The following is a 19,887-nucleotide window of genomic DNA, read 5'->3' as shown; positions in this document are numbered from 1 at the left end:
AGTCACTTCAGAAGTAGTTAGACAATTCAAGGCAGTAAGCTTGTTTCTTGGCAGCACTGTGAAGATAAATGATTTAGTATCTTGACAGCACTTATCTTAGAAGCCCCATGAACTTACAGCTATTTCTATAACATTACTCCTGCAAAGTTGTTTGCTTGATTGCTACAACACAGTGTAATAAATAAGTTCATCTATGCATTGGCAATTTTATCATGTAAATCTTGGTGGGGAAAACTCCCCACTTTTTTTAGATGCATGCCAGCAAAGCCACTACACAACACAACACTAAACAATACATTAATTGCACTATAACAATGTCAAACTGTGCCCACAAACTGTTAGTGCCTACATAAAGATGTCCCAACAGCAGAGCTTTCTTTTCAGCACCTTAGAGTGAATCGTTACCACTGCTACACCTGGCTATCACCGGAGCCTTGTCTGGCAGCGAAACAGTTCAGCCTCATTTACTGACTTTTTAAAAAACATAGCTGATATGGCTGACGTGCTTAAACAAATGTGGTTTCTACTTACAATTGAGATGTTAAAACTATGGCATAAGGAGATGATGAGTGAATAAGAGGCAATCCGACATTTCGATTAAGACATTGAGCGAGCTAGGATGGACTTAGTCAATAAACTATTTGTTCAGCACTTTTGAAATGTACAGCGACAGAATTCAGAATTCTTACAGCATTCTCCCTGTACAACAAGTCAGAACCGTAGGATACGTAAAGGGGGCATACAAGCAGACAATGAACACTCTTACAATATTCAATGATTACATTTCTCTAAAACAGTATAGGCTACATGTGCACCATCAAGTCAGAACAGTAAGCTAAGTTATGAGGGGGAAAGGGACTAAATAGTTATGATGAGGCACATGGGCTACTAACAGCTTACTACACAACATACACCTAGTATTACTTTCTTAGCTACAGTATACATATCTCCCTGGCATATTACACCATTTATGCAGCAGCATACAATACATTTTTGGACTCACCTTGTTGTGCTGTGATCTCTTGAACAGGGAGGTGGCGAGGCAGTCCTGGTGGGCAAATTTTGGCATTCTCTGGATTTATGTTGCTTTCAAGACAACCGGAAACTCTGACAAAAACAAGGTTGAATCATGATGTCAGTGATCTTCAGGTCGGAGCTTTAGAAAGAGGCCCAAATTCCCAACTTGGAATTCCGAGTTGGATGACTGTTCAAAACGTATTTTCCCAGTCGGAGCTCTTTTTTTTCTTCCAGTTTCCAGTTGTCTTGAACTCACTGAAGTCTAAGATTTCCCAGTTCTGACTTTCCAGTTGTTTTGAATGCGGCAGAAGTTATGCTGGATTGACAGCATGGCCAATGTATTCAACCTTTTCTGGCCCATGGTGTTGAATATTTATCCTTTTAAGATTTGAAAAGAGACCCTTAACACAGACTTGGACCACACACACATTTCAATGAATAGCAGAATAGTGATTGCTTTGCCACGCTTGCAGTTAGCCACTGATTCCTTCCAAACCAATCATTGTTGAATTTGTGATTTCCAAATTGTTGTGTAATGTTTATGTCCAATGGCTGATGAGCACCGATACATTTGATCTATAATTTGTCTTCATATGACAAGGATTGAAATGGACTTGCCAGTAGATTGTCGATGTGATACCATGATGATCATGATTGATTCATGATGATCATGATGATGACTGCTTCTCTAGCTTGATAGCTAAGATTTTTAAAATATGATGTTGACATGATCAGCCAAATCAAAGCTACGGTAGATATAATGTGGCCAACGCCATTTTATATGTGGCCAATGACTTTGAGCCTTCTTGGATGGGCATTTCTAATGTAACTATATGGCAGCACCCAAGGGTCTTGTTTCCGAGCTCTCTCCGTAGATTTTGCAGCGACATAGTGTCCCCAAGTGACAAAACACTGAGCAAATCATGGCACAACTAGAGAACATTACCAACCACTACGCTCCGTATTTCCCGCTGGTTGCCCCACCACCACAGAAAGCACTTAGCTAAGCTGAAACTGTCACACCCTGACCTTAGAGAGACGTTTTATTTCTCTATTTAGTTAGGTCAGGGTGTGATGTGGGGTGGGCATTCTATGTGTTGTATTTCTTTGTGTTTGGCCAAGTGTGGTTCCCAATCAGAGGCAGCTGTCTATCGTTGTCTCTGATTGGGAATCATACTTAGGTAGCCTTTTTTCCCACCTACGTTGTGGGATCTTGTTCTTGTATTGTTGCTGTTGAGCCCTACAAGGCTGGATGTTTCGTTGGTTTTCTCTTTCTTGGTTTTGCTGGTTATCATTAAATTGGAGCTGCCTTACTCAAGAAAGCAAAAAAGAGACCATGTTTGTATACGGCTTTATTAACTGAATCGTTTTTTTTTTTACATTGTTTGCAAACTGATATGTGACATATATTAATGCCAAAACAACATGCAACACAGGCAAAAAATAATAATAATATAAGAGTACCAGTCAAACGTTAGGACACACCTACTCATTCAAGGGCTTTTATTTATATTTTACTATTTTCTACATTGTAGAATAATAGTGAAGACATCAAAACTATGAAATAAATCATATGGAATCATGTAGTAACCAAAAAAGTGTTAAACTAATCAAAATATATTTTATATTCTTCAAAGTAGCCACCCTTTGCCTTGATGACAGCTTTATCAACTCTCTTGGCATTCTCTCAAGCAGCTTCATGAGGTAGTCTGTAACGCCCGGGGTGTAGTGGGTGAGAAGTCAGGCGCAGGAAGCAGAGAGTTCAGGGTAGTGCTAACCTTTAATGCACCACAACGGTGAACATACGCCAACCAAAACAAATGCCCCAAACACGGGGGACTTAAACAGTCCAGCAACAACAAAAAAACACATGGGAAAACCGTGACACACAGACGTGTACACATGTACATCGAACAATCCCGAACTACCAGCAGGCAGGCCTGCTGGTAAATAAAGCCCAGCCAATCAGCCTAAAACAAACACAGGTGAAACCAATAAACAGAAAAGGGGAAAAAAGGAAGGGCCCCACACACTGCGGCCCCAGCTTCCGGCAGGGCAAGCGGAGGGGTAGGTTTCGGGTCGAGAGCCAGACCCTGTTCCCCGGTACAAACACGGGGGCCTCACTGCGGTGGCGGTCAGCACTCCTCTTCTGCCATCCACTGGCTTGTTTGAGGGATTCCTGGACGGCCCTCCAGGTTTCCTTGGAGCGCTGCACCCACTCCTCCACCGCAGGAGCCTCGGTCTGACTCGGATGCCAAGGTGCCAGGACCGGCTGGTAGCCCAACACACACTGAAACGGTGATAGGTTCGTCGAGGAGTTCTGGGCCAACTCCGCCCATGGGACGTACTTAGACCACTCCCTTGGCTGGTCCTGGCAATACGACCGAAGAAACCTACCCACCTCCTGGTTCACTCTCTCCACCTGCCCATTACTCTCGGGGTGATATCCGGAGGTAAGGCTGACCGAGACCCCCAGACGCTCCATGAACGCCCTCCATACCCGGGACGTGAACTGGGGACCCCGATCAGAGACGATGACCTCCGGCACCTCGTAGTGTCGGAAGACGTGGGTAAATAGCACCTCTGCAGTCTGTAGGGCTGTAGGGAGACCGGGCAACGGTTGGAGATGGCAGGACTTAGAAAACCGATCCACAACCACCAAAACCGTAGTGTTCCCCTGAGACGGGGGAAGATCGGTCAGGAAATCCACTGATAAGTGAGACCATGGCCGTTGTGGAACGGGGAGGGGTTGTAACTTCCCTCTAGGAAGGTGCCTAGGAGCCTTACTCTGGGCGCACACCGAATAGGAAGAGACATAAAACCTAACATCCCTAGCCAAGGTGGGCCACCAATACTTCCCCCGGAGGCCCCGCACTGTCCTCGCCACCCCAGGATGACCCGAGGAGGGTAGGGTGTGAGCCCACCAAATCAGTTGGTCCCGAACACCAAGCGGCACGTACTTATGCCCAACCGGACACTGAGGAGGTGCAGGTTCCGCCCGTAACGCCCGCTCGATGTCCGAGTCCACCTCCCATACCACTGGTGCCACCAGCCTCGAGGCTGGAAGGATGGAAGTAGGCTCGGTGGACCGATCCTCCGTGTCATAGAGACGGGACAGCGCGTCGGCCTTTGTGTTCAGGGAGCCTGGTCTATAAGACAGAGTGAACCTGAATCGGGTGAAGAACATGGCCCACCTTGCCTGACGCGGATTCAGTCTCCTAGCTGCCCGGATATACTCCAGATTCTGGTGGTCGGTCCAGATGAGAAAAGGGTGCTTAGCCCCCCCAAGCCAGTGTCTCCACACCCTCAGGGCTTTTACCACCGCTAACAACTCCCGGTCCCCGACATCATAGTTACGCTCCGCCGGACTGAGCTTCCTCGAAAAGAAAGCGCAGGGGCGGAGTTTTGGTGGCGTACCCGAGCGCTGTGATAGCACGGCACCCACCCCAGCCTCGGACGCGTCCACCTCTACTATGAATGCTAGAGAGGGGTCCGGGTGCGCCAACACAAGTGCATCCGTGAACAGCGCCTTCAACCTATTGAAGCCTCTGTCCGCCTCTGCCGACCACCACAAACGCACCGGCCCCCCCTTGCTACCTGGCCAAAACCCCGGATAAACCTCCAGTAGTAATTGGCAAACCCCAAGAACCGCTGCACCTCCTTCACCGTGGTAGGAGTCGGCCAATTACGCACGGCCTTAATGCGGTCACACTCCATCACCACCCCCGAGGTGGAAATGCGATAACCCAGGAAGGAGACGGCTCGTTTGGAGAACACACACTTCTCAGCCTTGACGTATAGGTCATGCTCCAGCAGTCTACCAAGCACCTAGCGCACCAGAGACACATGCGCGATGCGGGTGGCGGAATAGATCAGAATATCATCAATATAGACAACCACGCGCTGCCCGTGCAGGTCCATGAGAATTTAGTCTACAAAGGATTGAAAGACGGCTGGATCATTTTTTAACCCATACGGCATGACGAGGTACTCATAGTGGCCCGATGTGGTACTAAACACGGTTTTCCACTCATCCCCATCCCGAATACGCACCAGACTATACGCGCTCCTGAGGTCCAGTTTTGTGAAAAACTGTGCTCCGTGAAATGATTGCACCGCCATAGCGATGAGAGGTAGTGGGTAACTAAACCCCACTGTGATGGAATTTAGACCTCTATAATCAATGCACGGACGCAGACCTCCCTCCTTTTTCTTTACAAAAAAGAAACTCGAGGAGACGGGTGAGATGGAGGGCCGAATGTACCCCTGCCCCAGAGATTCCGTGACATATGTCTCCATAGCCAACGTCTCGTCCTGTGACAATGGGTACACGTGACTCTGGGGAAGTGCAGCGTTTACCTGGAGATCTATCGCACAATCCCCCTGTCGATGAGGTGGTAATTTAGTTGCTCTCTTCTTACTGAAAGCGATTGCCAAATCCACATATTCATGGGGGATGCGTACAGTGGAACCCTGGTCTGGACTCTCCACCGACGTGGCACCGATGGAAACTCCCATACACCTTCCTGAACACTCCTCTGACCACCCCTGGAGAACCCTCTGTCTCCACGAAATCTTAGGATTGTGACTAGCCAGCCAGGGAATCCTCAGCACCACTGGAAACGCAGGTGAATCAATAATGAAGAGACTAATCCGCTCCTTATGATTCCCCTGCGTCACCAGTGGAACCGTGGCCTCCCTGACCAACCCTGACCCTAATAGCCGGCTATCTAGGGAGTGCACGGGGAAGGGAGAATCTATCGGCACTAGCGGAACACCCAGTTTGATGGCGAGTCCGCGATCCATAAAGTTCCCAGCTGCGCCTGAATCAACTAGCGCCTTATGCTGGGAAGAGGGAAAAAAATCAAGAAACAAAATCAAGACAAACATGTGACCAACAGGGGGTTCTCTGTGAGTTTGGTCCTGACTCACCTGGGGTGGCCGAGAAGTGTTCCGCCTGCCCTCTCGACTCCCAGACGGGCTCCCCCAGCACCGATCGGCCGTGTGTCCTCTCCAACCACAGCTGGTGCAGGGGGAGCCTCCTCCTTCGGTACCCCTCGGCCTGCTGGTAAATAAAGTCCAACCAATCAGCCTAAAACAAACACAGGTGAAACCAATAAACAGAAAAGGGGAAAAAAGGATCAGTGGCAGCTAGTAGGCCGGTGACGACGACCGCCGAGCACCACCCGAACAGGAAGGGGAGCCACCTTCCGTAGAAGTCGTGACATAGTCACCTGGAATGCATTTCAATTCATAGGTGTGCCTCGTTAAAAGTTAATTTCTTTCCTTCTTAATGCGTTTGAGCCAATAAGTTGTGTTGTGACAAGGTAGGGGTGGGTATACAGAAGATAGCCCTATTTGGTAAAAGACCAAGTCCATTTTATGGCAAGAACAGCTCAAATAAGCAAAGAGAAATGACAGAAATGACAGTCCAGTCAGGTCAGTCAATCCAGAAAATGCCAAGAACTTTTAAAGTTTCTTCAAGTGCAGTCGCGAAAACCATCATGCGCTATTATGAAACTGGCTCTCATGGGGACCGCCACAGGGAAGGAAGAACAAGAGTTACCTCTGCTGTAGATGATAAGTTAATTTGAGTTAACTGCACCTCAGATTGCTGCCCAAATAAATGCATCACAGAGTTCAAGTAAGAGATACATCTCAACATCAACTGTTCAGAGGAGACTGTGTGAATCAGGTCTTTGTGGTCGAATTGCTGCAAAGAAACCACTACTAAAGGACACCAATAAGAAGAAGAGACTTGCCTGGGCCAAGAAACACGAGCAATGGACTTTAGACCGGTGGAAATGTGTCCTTTGTTCTGGTGTCCAAGTTTCAGATTTTTTGGTTCTAACCACTGTGTCTTTGTGAGACGCAGAGTAGGTGAACGGATGATCTCCGCATGTATGGTTCGCACCGTGAAGCATGGAGGTGGAGGTGTGATGGTGCTTTGCTGGCGACACTGTCTGTGATTTATTTAGAATTCCAGGCACACTTAACCAGCATGGCTACCATAGCATTCTGCATCAATACTCCATCCCATCTGGATTGCGCTTAGTGGGACTATCATTTGATTTGCAACAGGACAATGACCCAACAAACCTCTAGGCTGACCAAGAAGGAGAGTGATGGAGTGCTGCATCAGATGACTAGTACTCCACAATCACCCAAACTCAACCCAATTGAGATGGTTTGGGATGAGTTGGAACGCAGAGTGAAGGGAAATCAACCAACAAGTGCTCCATATATGTGGGAACTCCTTCAAGACTGTTGGAACAGCATTCCTCATGAAGCTGGTTGAGAGTGCAAAGCTTTGCAAGGCAAAGGATGGCAACTTCGAATAACACTTTTATGGTTACTACATGATTCCATATGTGTTATTTCATAGTTTTGATGTCTTCACTATTATTCTACAATGTAGAAAATATAAAAAATTAAGAAAAATCCAAACTTTTGACTGGTATTTTATATATTTTTTTAGACCAGAGGAAAGAGTGCCTCCTACCGCCCCTCCAACACTACTTCCAGAGTCATGTCTTCCCTATACATTCCTAGGGTCCAGGAAACACGAGTGCTCTTAAGGGGAGAGCCCTCCTTCGGTGTGGGCCCGGTGGCATAGGTCGGGTGCCCCATCCTCTCCCTCTCTCTGATAGCCTCCCCACGTCCCCATTGCTTTTGTGAGTGGTTTTGAGTGTTTGGCCTGCTAAATTTAGCCTATTGATGTAAGCTGCATTCCGTTGACAACAGACACAGAGACACCCCCCAGCAGTTTGGCTTCAGTGGCCGGGAGTGTGAAGATCAGGGTGGATCGAAACTACCTAGGTCGACCCCTAAGCCTCCTTGCCTTCCAGTCAAGGATACAGGTCGTTTAAAAGACAGACAGGACACACACACACAGGTATGGACTAGTCCCATCAAGGTGTGCAGTTGTGATTCCGAGGTATGGCAAAATACTAGTGTCAATGTCTTGTGCTTTGACCATTCACAACAACTAACTCTGATTATGCTATTTTCTGACGTATTCAGTCATATAACCTTTGTATTAATCCATATCTCACATCCCTTACTAACAAACGTCTTTATTATTTTGTGAAGACAAAGCAAGAAGCTACAAAACAAAATACAATTGTTAGGTTCTACTGTAATCACTCTGAAATAATGTTTCTATGTTTATGTATGAAGAGCTGATTATGAACATTGTGTTCAATAACATCTCTATGTTCTAATTATATTTCTCATGTTTGATACGTAATTTATTATTGTAAATATTTAAAGCACTATAAATGATCTACATTTTAGTCATAACATTGAGAGTAAACATTTTGTACAACATGTCTGAAACATAATGCAAAAAGGAGAGGATATGAACATGATGGGGTAACATTGAGAGTTTAGTGAAAGTTGTGATGTAAATACAAAGGGCATTGTTGTTTCGTTTCATTTGTTTGCAAAGCAAAAACATCTACATTTTAGCACCGTAACTTCAGTTTTTTAGGACTACTGCAATTAGATTTAGGGTAACTAGGCTAATATATTTGTCACGGAAATATATATATCTTTCTCCAAATGCCATTGTGCCGAAGTAAAAATATTTATTTTGTCAAGATCACGTTAAGGGTTTCCAGTGTCACATACTACCCTGGGACACAATTTTCAGCCCTCACCCAACACTGATGATTCACAATGCTGAATGCCATGTGACACCTTAATGCGCATCAACTAGCATTCTTTCCAAGGTTATTTTAAAGTAAGTGTTGACTTTGCTCTTCAAGCGCAAACAATGAATGACACCTGCCATTCTGATTTATATGAGTTGGATGTAATGTTTTGGTTTGGGGTTGACAGAAACCCTGTCCTTGAAGTAAATGTCATAATGATTACCTAATGCTATCATAAACCAGACATGAGGCCCATCATAATATTTTATGACCGTTAACTCACAGGACATTAATGGCATATCATAATGTGGTCTAAACAACATGCAGTAGTTATCCGATAGGTCAACCAGTATTGCACGTTCCATGTGAGCAATGACACTTTACAACAAACCCTCACTAACAGTAATCTTATTTTATTTATAGCAGTACAGTATGTTGGCTCTCTAATGTTCAGTTCATATCAACACTATAATTGGAAAACATTTTCCACTGGGGTAGAACAGAAAGTACATCCTGTGTCCTTTATGTGTTTCCAGTACCCAGGGGCAAATCGTGTGCCACCCTTCCCAAAGCCACAATGTCGCAATTCTGTACAATGCCAGCTGGAGAGAGGAAGATGCATGCAGCGGCTATTTCTCGAGAGGTCCACGGTGCCAATGGTACGATCTGGGCCCGGGCTCAAAGACAGCCTCGACAGCAAAGAGAATCAAACTTATTCTGGTGGAGGGCAGATATTCAGATCCGGGTTTAACATGTCAGGGCCATTTCTCTAGCAGTTGCCATAAATAAGCTAATGAAGATGTTTTACTACCTATGGCGACAAATCCTTCTGTCGTTGTCCTTTTGAAAGTGCTATTTTGGGGCGGGTGAGGTGGGGAGTTGTGGAGGGCAGGGTATGACAACTGTGTGTAGCCATTTAGGAGACCGTGAGGGTTTGCGACAGCTGAAGTGCATTCTGTCTGGGTATAGCTCATTGAAGCAGCATCATGTTCAGCATTCAATAAGTAAAAAGAACAATAACATAATACAAATTGAATTCAATAAGAAATAATACATACAAAATTGCAAGACTGCATTTGTCTCAATCAGATTTGAAGAGTACAATCATAACTCACCTATACTTTCTAGAACTTGCAAATAGCAAGTAGCATTAGCACTGTTGAGTGCAAATCAATGGAAATTCACTAGGCTGTCTGGTTGCATTGTCCAAAGAGCATGCCTAAATCAACTCAACGCACAATTTTGTTTAATAACCATACAATGTAGAATTATTGAGAAACCAAATGATTACTAAACTATTGCAGTATACTGTATACTGAGGCAACCAATTATTATTATATACGCGCAACCTTTTATCATATTGTGATGCTTACTATACAGCTTGGTTTGAAGCTACAGTCATTTGATTTAGGCATGCTAATTGTCAGCAGAAAAGCATTTTGAAGGAACAATATGTCATTGATATTATCCCTTCAGATGATATCAGAATAATATTGTTAATTAACTTCTCCTTTGATAAAGGTCTCGCTGTAATCATAAATGGTTAAAAATGCATGCTATGTACAGGGAGAGTGTCAGAAAAAAATATATACTGTATATCTTTAGGGAAACTATATATTTTGTGCAACTAAGACATACTAATACAGTCTTGAGGGATTCTTGAAGGTTACATTTTTGTTACAGTTGCTTTACATTTAGAGCAGTAGACTCATGACATCACCATATATGAAATCATTATACAGCTGGAAGACCTCCTGTTTACAATGCTCAATAACAAAATCCGACTGCCAATACTGCACTATTAGCTCATCCTAATATGGGCATATCTCAAAGGAGGGTACAAGTTGCGAAGAACCAAAAGTGGCGGATTTTGACAGATTTAATTTATGTCTGTAAACAGGAAGTTGTCCAACCGTGTTAGATGATATCACATTGCTGAGTCTACCTTTAATGGAAATTCAGTCAAAGGCATCTACTGAAACTTGTTTTGGTTCTTTTCCCAGGGGACACCATGGACCTGGGGATAAAGGTTAGCACTCCCAAAGACATCATGCTGGAGGAGCTGTCACTGCAATCCAACAGAGGTTCTCGTCTTTTCAAAATGCGCCAGCGAAGATCGGAGAAATACACGTTTGAAAGTATCCAAAATGAGGCAAACGTGCAGCTGAGTGTAAGGACTTTTACATTCGTGTAATTTAGTAATCTAGACGCTCCTATCCCAAAGACCAACAATAAGTGGATGCAAATATGGAGACTTATACAACCACAAAATACAACACACCTCACATTCACTACCAATATCATACATCTGGGTGACGCCACAACATCGCCACAGTTCGCAGATGGGAAGAGTAAGCCAAGATATTTTGCCAATTAGCTTCAGCCGGCTGGTGTGCAACCATGGCAAAATTAGTTTGACTTTGGATAGCCTATTAAGGGGGGTAGTTAGGGACCGGCAATACATGTAAATGAGAAAATATTTTCATGTTCCACACCTTTTTTCTCATTAAATGCTTTCAATATTTGCATATTCATTCATAAAATGTATTATTGGTCTGAGATTTTTAAGTCATTTAAATTTGGAGAAAATTTAATTTTAAGACATTGTCAATTGTGTCATTTACCAATAGTCCCTAATATCCAAAGGGATATCCAGTCAACCCACATTTACCACAGCCATTACAATCGGGTCACGTGCAGCTGCACTCGCAATTTATGATTAATTGTGCTGTCAGCTGTGGGCATGTGCGCAGGATTGAAACAAACCCAAACTTAATTTACGTTGTAATGCAGTCACGACCAGTCTCATAAAACTCAGACTGACTTAATAACCAAAATCCTATTTACACATGCCTGGTTCTGCCACCCCCTAATGCCGGGCCTAATTATATCAGACTTATATCAGACTTATATCAGAATTATATCAGTTATTATTGTATCTTGGACATTATGGGTTGAGGGTCCAAAGGTTGAATCCTGGGATCACATTATTGGATCTCTGGACTTAGGGATTTAAAAAGTATTTGCAATTCTTTTCATTTAAGGTACAGTAACATTGTTTCATTGTTTACTTGAATCCAAAAGTGCTTTATTGCAAACAGATTACTGGATTTTAAATACGTTTCTGAGTGTCTAATGGTTGCATTAATGATGTGTGCACCCCGACAAAATTGTTAGAACACATGGGAGATATGGAGAAACATGTGCCTGGTGCCCTTTCCCTGCACCTACTCTGGCCAGAGGCTCCTGGAGCACTTTGCTCAAGAGTATCTATGTTGCTTATCAGTTGCTTGCAGATTGTGTGTGTGTGTGTGTGTGTGTGTGTGTGTGTGTGTGTGTGTGTGTGTGTGTGTGTGTGTGTGTGTGTGTGTGTGTGTGTGTGTGTGTGTGTGTGTGTGTGTGTGTGTGTGTGTGTGTGTGTGTGTGTTACTTCAGAAAGTATTCACACCCTTTTACTTTTTCCACATTTTGTTGTGTTATAGCCTGCATTTGAAATTGATTAAATGTAGATTTTGTCACTGGCCTACACACAATATCACATAATATAAAAGTGGAATTTTGTTTTTCTAAATTTTTACAAATTAATTAAACATGAAAAGGTGAAATGTCTTGAGTCAATAAGATTTCAACTCCTTCATTATGGCAAGCTGTAACGGTCGTCGAAGTCGTTCTCCTCCTCAGACGAGGAGGAGCATGGATCGGACCAACACGCAGCGAGGTATGTAGACATAATGATTTATTATAACAAGACGAAACACGATGAACACTTGAATAAACTATAAAACAACAAACGACGTTAAACAGACCTGAACATGAGAACTACATAAAAACGAAGAACGCACGAACAGGGAAAACAAATGAACGAACGAGACAGTACCGTGTGGTGCAACAAAACACAGACACAGCGACAATCACCCACAAACAAACAGTGAGAACAGCCTACCTTAATATGGTTCTCAATCAGAGGAAACGTCAAACACCTGCCTCTAATTGAGAACCATATCAGGCAACACCCAACTCACGCCCTGACCAACTAAACACATACAAAAACAACAGAAAACAGGTCAGGAACGTGACAGAACCCCCCCCTCAAGGTGCGAACTCCGGGCGCACCCCTAAAACTCAAGGGGAGGGTCTGGGTGGGCATCTGTCCGCGGTGGCGGCTCCGGCGCAGGACGAGGACACCACTCCACCATTGTCTTTGTCCCCCTCCTTAGCGTCCCTTGAGTGGCAACCCTCGCCCCCGACCATGGTCCAGGAACCTTCACCAAGGCCCCTCCTAAATATAGACAACTCAGGACAGAGAGGTAGCTCAGGACAGAGAGGTAGCTCAGGACAGAGAGGTAGCTCAGGACAGAGAGGTAGCTCAGGACAGAGGGGTAGCTCAGGACAGAGGGGTAGCTCAGGACAGAGGGGCAGCTCAGGACTGAAGGACAGCTCCGGACAGAGAGGCAGCTCTGGACTGAATGGTTGCTCCGGACTAGATGCAGCTCATGACTGGAAGGCAGCTCATGACTGGAGGGCAGCTCATGACTGGAGGGCAGCTCATGACTGAAGGGCAGCTCCTGACTGGCTGGCGGCTCTGGCAGCTCCTGACTGGCTGGCGGCTCTGGCAGTTCCTGACTGGCTGGCGGCTCCTGACTGGCTGGCGGCTCTGGCAGCTCCTGACTGGCTGGCGGCTCTGGCAGCTCCTGACTGGCTGGCGGCTCTGGCAGCTCCTGACTGGCTGGCGGCTCTGGCAGCTCCTGACTGGCTGGCGGCTCTGGCAGCTCCTGACTGGATCAGATGGCGCTGGGCAGACGGATGGCTCAGATGGCGCTGGGCAGACGGATGGCTCAGATGGCGCTGGGCAGACGGATGGCTCAGATGGCGCTGGGCAGACGGATGGCTCAGACGGCGCTGGGCAGACGGATGGCTCAGATGGCGCTGGGCAGACGGATGGCTCAGATGGCGCTGGGCAGGCAGCTCAGACGGCGCTGGGCAGACGAGCAGTGCAGGCAGCTCAGACGGCGTTGAGCAGACGAGCAGTGCAGGCGGCGTTGGGCAGACGGCCGACTCTGACCTGCTGAGGCGCACAGTAGGCCTGGTGCGTGGTGCCGGAACTGGTGGTACCGGACTGGAGACACGCACCTCAAGGCTAGTGCGGGGAGCAGGAACAGGGCACACTGGTTTCTCAAAGCGCACTATAGGCCTGGTGCGTGGTGCCGGAACTGGTGGGACCGGACTGAGGGCACGCACCTCAGGGCGAGTGCGGGGAGAAGGAACAGTGCGTACAGGGCTCTGGAGACGCACTGGAAGCCTGGTGCGTGGTGTAGGCACTGGTGGTACTGGGCAGGAGACACGCACCATAGGGCTAGTGCGTGGAGGAGGAACAGGGCTCTGGAGACGCACAGGAGGCTTGGTGCGTGGTGCCGGCACTGGTGGTACTGGGCTGGGGCGGGGACGTGGCGCCGGATATACCGGACCATGCAGGCGTACTGGCTCCCTTGAGCACTGAGCCTGCCCAACCTTACCTGGTTGTATGCTCCCCGTCGCCCGACCAGTGCGGGGGGGTGGAATAACCCGCACTGGGCTATGTATGCGAACCGGGGACACCATGCGTAAGGCTGGTGCCATGTATGCCGGCCCGAGGAGACGCACTGGTGGCCAGATGCGTTGGGCCGGCTTCATGATATCCGGCTCAATACTCAATCTAGCCCTGCCAGTGCGGGGAGGTTGAATAACCCGCACCGGGCTATGCACATGTACAGGAGACACCGTGCGCTCTACTGCATAACACGGTGTCTGCCCGTACTCTCGCTCTCCACGGTAAGCTCGGGGAGTTGGCGCAGGTCTCCTACCTGACTTCGCCACACTCCCTTTTAGCCCCCCCCCCCCCAAGAAATTTTTGGGCTTGACTCTCCGGCTTCCAGCCTCGCTTACGTGCTGCCTCCTCATACCACCGCTCCTGGGCTTTAGCTGCCTCCTTCTCCTCCCGAGAGTGGCGATTCTCTCCAACCTTAGGCCAGGGTCCTTTTCCCTCCAAAATTTCCTCCCATGTCCAGGAGTCCTGTGTAATTGGCCGCTGCTGTCGCTGCTGCCCGTTACCCCGCTGCTTGATCCTTTGTTGGTGGGTGATTCTGTAACGGTCGTCGAAGTCGTTCTATCACATAATGTAAAAGTGGAATTTTGTTTTTCTAAATTTTTACAAATTAATTAAACATGAAAAGGTGAAATGTCTTGAGTCAATAAGATTTCAACTCCTTCATTATGGCAAGCTGTAACGGTCGTCGAAGTCGTTCTCCTCCTCAGACGAGGAGGAGCATGGATCGGACCAACACGCAGCGAGGTATGTAGACATTATTATTATAACAAGACGAAACACGATGAACACTTGAATAAACTATAAAACAACAAACGACGTTAAACAGACCTGAACATGAGAACTACATAAAAACGAAGAACGCACAAACAGGGAAAACAAATGAACGAACGAGACAGTACCGTGTGGTGCAACAAAACACAGACACAGCGACAATCACCCACAAACAAACAGTGAGAACAGCCTACCTTAATATGGTTCTCAATCAGAGGAAACGTCAAACACCTGCCTCTAATTGAGAACCATATCAGGCAACACATTTAACCCAACATAGAAACACATAACATAGAATGCCCACCCTAACTCACGCCCTGACCAACTAAACACATACAAAAACAACAGAAAACAGGTCAGGAACGTGACACAAGCCTAAATAAGTTCAGGATTAACATTTTGCTTAACAAGTCACATAATAAGTCGCTTGGACTCACTCTGTGTGCAATAATAGTGTTTAACATTACTTTTGAATGACTACCTCATCTCTGTACCCCACACATACAATTATCTGTAAGGTCCCACATTCGAGCAGTGAATTTCAAACACAGATTCAACCACAAAGACCAGAGACGTTTTCCAAAAAATGACTATCCCTTTTAGCATGGTAAAGTTATTAGTTTCACTTTGGATGGTGTAGCAATACACTCAGTCACTACGAAGATACAGGTGTCCTTCCTAACTCAGTTGCGGAGAGGAAGGAAACTGCTCATGAGCCAATGGTGACTTTAAAACATTTACAGAGTTTAATGGCTGTGAAAGGAGACTGGATGGATCAACAATATTGTATTTACTCCACAATAATAACCTACATGCCTTCTGTTTGCAATAAGGCACTTAAAGTTAATTTCTCAGTCAATTATTTTGCAGTTTAACCTATGTCCTGAATATAAGGCATGATTGTATGTTTGGTGGCAAATCTAACACATCACTGAGTACCACTCTTCATATTTTCAAGCATGGTGGTGGCTGCATCATGTTATGTGTATGTTTGTCATAGGCATGGACTACGGATTTTTTTAGGATAAAAAAATGGAATAGAGCTAAGCACAGGAAAGATCTTAGAGGAAGACCTGATTCAGTCTGATTTCCAACAGACACTGGGAGACAATAACAGAAAACACAAGGCCAAATATACACTGGAGTTGCTTACCAAGACGACACTGAATATTCCTGATTGGCCTAGTTACCGTTTTGACTTTAATTAGCTTGAACATCTATGGCAAGACTTGAAAATGGCTGCCTAGCAATGATCAAAAACCAACTTGACAGAACTTGAAGAATTTTTTCAAGAATAATGTGCAAATATTATACAATCCAGGTGTGCAAAGCTCTTAGAGACTTACCCAGAAAGACTCACAGTTGTAATTGCTGCCAAAGGTGATTCCATCATGTATTGACAGAGGTGTTTACAATAAATATGCAAAAATGTCTACAAACATATTTTCACTTTGTCGTTATAGGGTATTGTGTGTAGATGTATGAGAAAAATATATATTTAATCAATTTTGAATTCAGGCTGTGAAAAATGTGAAATACGTCAAGGGGTATGAATACTTTCTGAAGGCATTATATGTTCATGTGTGCATTGGTTAGATGCCAGTCCACAGGGGGGGGGGGGTCTGGTTGCAAATTACTGTTTTTACTTTTGGCAACTGTTCAAATGGAGCAACATTGCACATAAATTCTCAACATTGCAAACAAACATGAACTAGTTGCTATTTCAAGTCTTTTGATGGGCATTTTGGCGGTAGCTGATCTTGCTTTAACGTTATGCCCAAGCTTTAGCTCAGTGTGCTAAGCTAACATGCTCGTAAAACCTGTGAGCGACCTACCCATTAACCTAGTGGGCCTCATTTACGCAAAGTTAACAATTTGGTGCAGCTAATCCCCAAATGAATAAATTAGATAGGTTCAGAACTGCGCAAAAGGGGAAAGCTAATAACAAAATACTTTCAAATTTTTTTCAGAGCGATTTTCTAACTGAAAATGCAGACAGTGCCGAAAACAAAGAGGGATCGAAAACACTTCCTTACACACCCACCCCAGGAAACCCAGAAAGCATTGCACCAGGTACGTAGCTACCACATCAATACATACCTTCTGTTATTTTCAAAATGTATGAATGCTTATAAGACGGAATAATATAGTTTAAGGGGATAATAAGGCCTTATTGAAATATCTTTGTCATTATTACGTAGTGTTATACATAAGTAATGCTTCACTTGAAGGGATACTACATAAGGACTTCATAACACAGTCATAACTCATACATACCGCATTCATAAGTAAATGTTATATTTCAACAACTACAAATTGATATGTACGCTATGTCTTGCAATTGTTGACTTTAGCATTTATGAACTGCTTATGTACTGCTTATGAATGGGTTAATGTATTTTTAAGGCCCTATGTAGATGCTCATGTTACCTCTAAGGACAAGTCTAATTCCCCATAGCGACTCAGCAGACCTCTGGCCTTTAAGCAGGATACATGAGAAGCATTTCCTTTCCCTGCGGTGCCTTGCTATCTGTTAAATTGTCAGCAGGGGATCCCAACAGAACACTCTTGTAGAATCTGATATGACCAAGCATGGTGTCAACCCATGTCAACTGGACCAACCCGCTTTTCACACCAAGGATGAAAGCACACTTACAGTGTGCACTATTTTAAGACTTGAGATGATAATGATGGACAAAATTATGTTGAGTCTACATGACTTGTTGAGTCTACATCACTTTTTCCACTGCTCTAGTTAATACTGTTATTTAATGATGGTGGCTATTGATAAAACAGCACTGCCACAGTCATGTTGACACCTATTTTGTTTTCCAAAGAATAAAAACAGATAATACGAAACTAAAATGTACAAATAATGTTTGTTATGTCTTGATTCAGCCGTGAACCAGTTTTTCTGGAGAGGATGGTCGGGGGGCGGAACATAATTACAAATAATTTGTAGACTGCAAATTGACTGCATGAAGCTCAAACGGATATAATGTTGGACTAAAACATAATCATTCAAACCTTGCTTACGTTGGCATACAATCCCGTGTTTCTCTATAATGCTTGGGAATACTTGGGAACAGATTTCTTAAATTAAAATCAGTTGGAGCTGGTTACCTGTTGTTTTTACAGTCTTTTATGTCCAACAATGAAAATTCAACACAAAAAAAACTTGGCGGGCCACCAGTTGGGGAACCCTGGCCTACGGGTTAAACCATTAATTCAAACTCACCTCTCACAACAAAAGACATTCTCAATGCCCTAGTACTTCTTTATATTTCTTGTGAAAGGACGACAAGCAAGAAATTGCCAGTAATCATGTATCCCACTTAAGTCCAACCCCACAGATCTGCTAATGTGTTGATAGGATAAGTGAGTGTCTGTATGCTGCACTGTTGGTCTTATGATCCTGTCTTCTTGGTATGTGTCTCAGGATATGGAGGCCCCTTGAAGGATGTCCCTGCAGAGACGTTCAACTCTACAGCTATACCCAAGTCCTACCATTCCCCTTGGGAGCAGGCTATCATTAACGACCCCAACCTGGCCGCGACCCTCAATATCAGGATGCCTGTCCCTGAGCCCAGACCAGAGGCTCCTGACTACAAGAGCTTTAACAGGTGAGGCTAATGTGAAAACAGGTGTTCTGAGGAGAGTTTTCAGACAACTGCTATTCAACAACTCAAAATTTAAGCCAAAGATGTGCGTGCTACTTGAACATACTGCATCAGTCATGCACTTCTCTCAACGGCAGATTTTGAGTTAATTATGCTAATCTCAAGTCTGGGATAGTACTCTCAGTAGATAGGATCATCAGTACATATAATGACATTGATATTGCAAACATTTCCATGGAATGAAATGGTTTTCTTATAACACAGTTCAGATTCACTGTTACATGGATGCACTACTATAACACCCCATAAAAAGCCAGCTTTCTATATTCTACGCAACCGTCACATCTTTAGAGATCTTCATTTTGATTTTGCATTCACCCTTGTATCTCTACATCTGATTTACAGGGTGGCCACACCATTTGGTGGTTTCGACAAAGCCCCCCGGAGCAGCGGGATCACGTTCAAGCTGCCCGAGATCGACCTAAACCTCCATAACTACTCTGAGCTCCAAGACCCAGGGGTGAAACGGCCCACCTTCAACAGGGTCGCCCAGGGATGGATATCCGACGGCATCCCACTGATCCTGCCCACCGTGCCTCTGGAACCTATGCCCATCCCTGAGTCCGATGACCTCTAGATGACCTTTAGATAACCCATAATACCCTGGAAAGACAAGAGAGCACTAGTCTGACAAAATCCACTGCTGGCACCTCTAACCATACTGCCTGATCTGCGATATAGGGGTTGGAGCTGAAGCCTAAATCATGATTTCTGATTATGTGCAACAGACGACAAACTGATGGTTTAAAATGGGGCTTCCGTGCTGCCCTGTTTCAATTCTGTGCCATTTGCCTGAGTAATGATACTGATGGTTAGTTTTGCATTGTGTATTCAGAGAATAACATGTAAATAAATAGCACACATGGCTGAAATGTTATTGAAATGTCTAAGACAAAATAAATATGAGCAATACATTGAAACTTCAATGCATCTTTTGGCTTATATTGGATATCAGATCCAAAAGTATCTTTGTCTTTTAATTATGTAGACATGTTGCCTATTAATCTTTTACAATGGGCTTATCGATGTGCAAATAAAAAAGATCTATCTCTTTGTCATGACATTGTATAATGAATTGGCTTATGTAAATCAATGCGTGGTTTGGATATGTGGAACAAATGAACCTGTTACTGTATGTACAGACTTGAAACACACAATTCTGCAAATGAAAAGAAAAGTA

General features: G+C 44.8%; 1 protein-coding gene across 1 annotated transcript; it reads left to right on the top strand.

Moving 5' to 3' along the window:
- The first annotated feature begins 9,220 nt into the window (after window positions 1–9,220).
- On the top strand, window positions 9,221–19,630 carry LOC120051952 (myozenin-2-like). The gene is made up of 5 exons (XM_038998830.1): window positions 9,221–9,331; window positions 10,676–10,842; window positions 16,998–17,100; window positions 18,467–18,650; window positions 19,053–19,630. The coding sequence occupies exons 1-5, from the start codon at window positions 9,250–9,252 to the stop codon at window positions 19,282–19,284; spliced, it is 768 nt and encodes a 255-aa protein (XP_038854758.1). The 5' UTR covers window positions 9,221–9,249; the 3' UTR covers window positions 19,285–19,630.
- Window positions 19,631–19,887: the final 257 nt, after the last annotated feature.

Source organism: Salvelinus namaycush, chromosome 8 (genome assembly GCF_016432855.1).
Source record: "Salvelinus namaycush isolate Seneca chromosome 8, SaNama_1.0, whole genome shotgun sequence".
NCBI lineage: Eukaryota > Metazoa > Chordata > Actinopteri > Salmoniformes > Salmonidae > Salvelinus > Salvelinus namaycush.
This window is presented reverse-complemented; position numbering and strand designations above follow the sequence as displayed.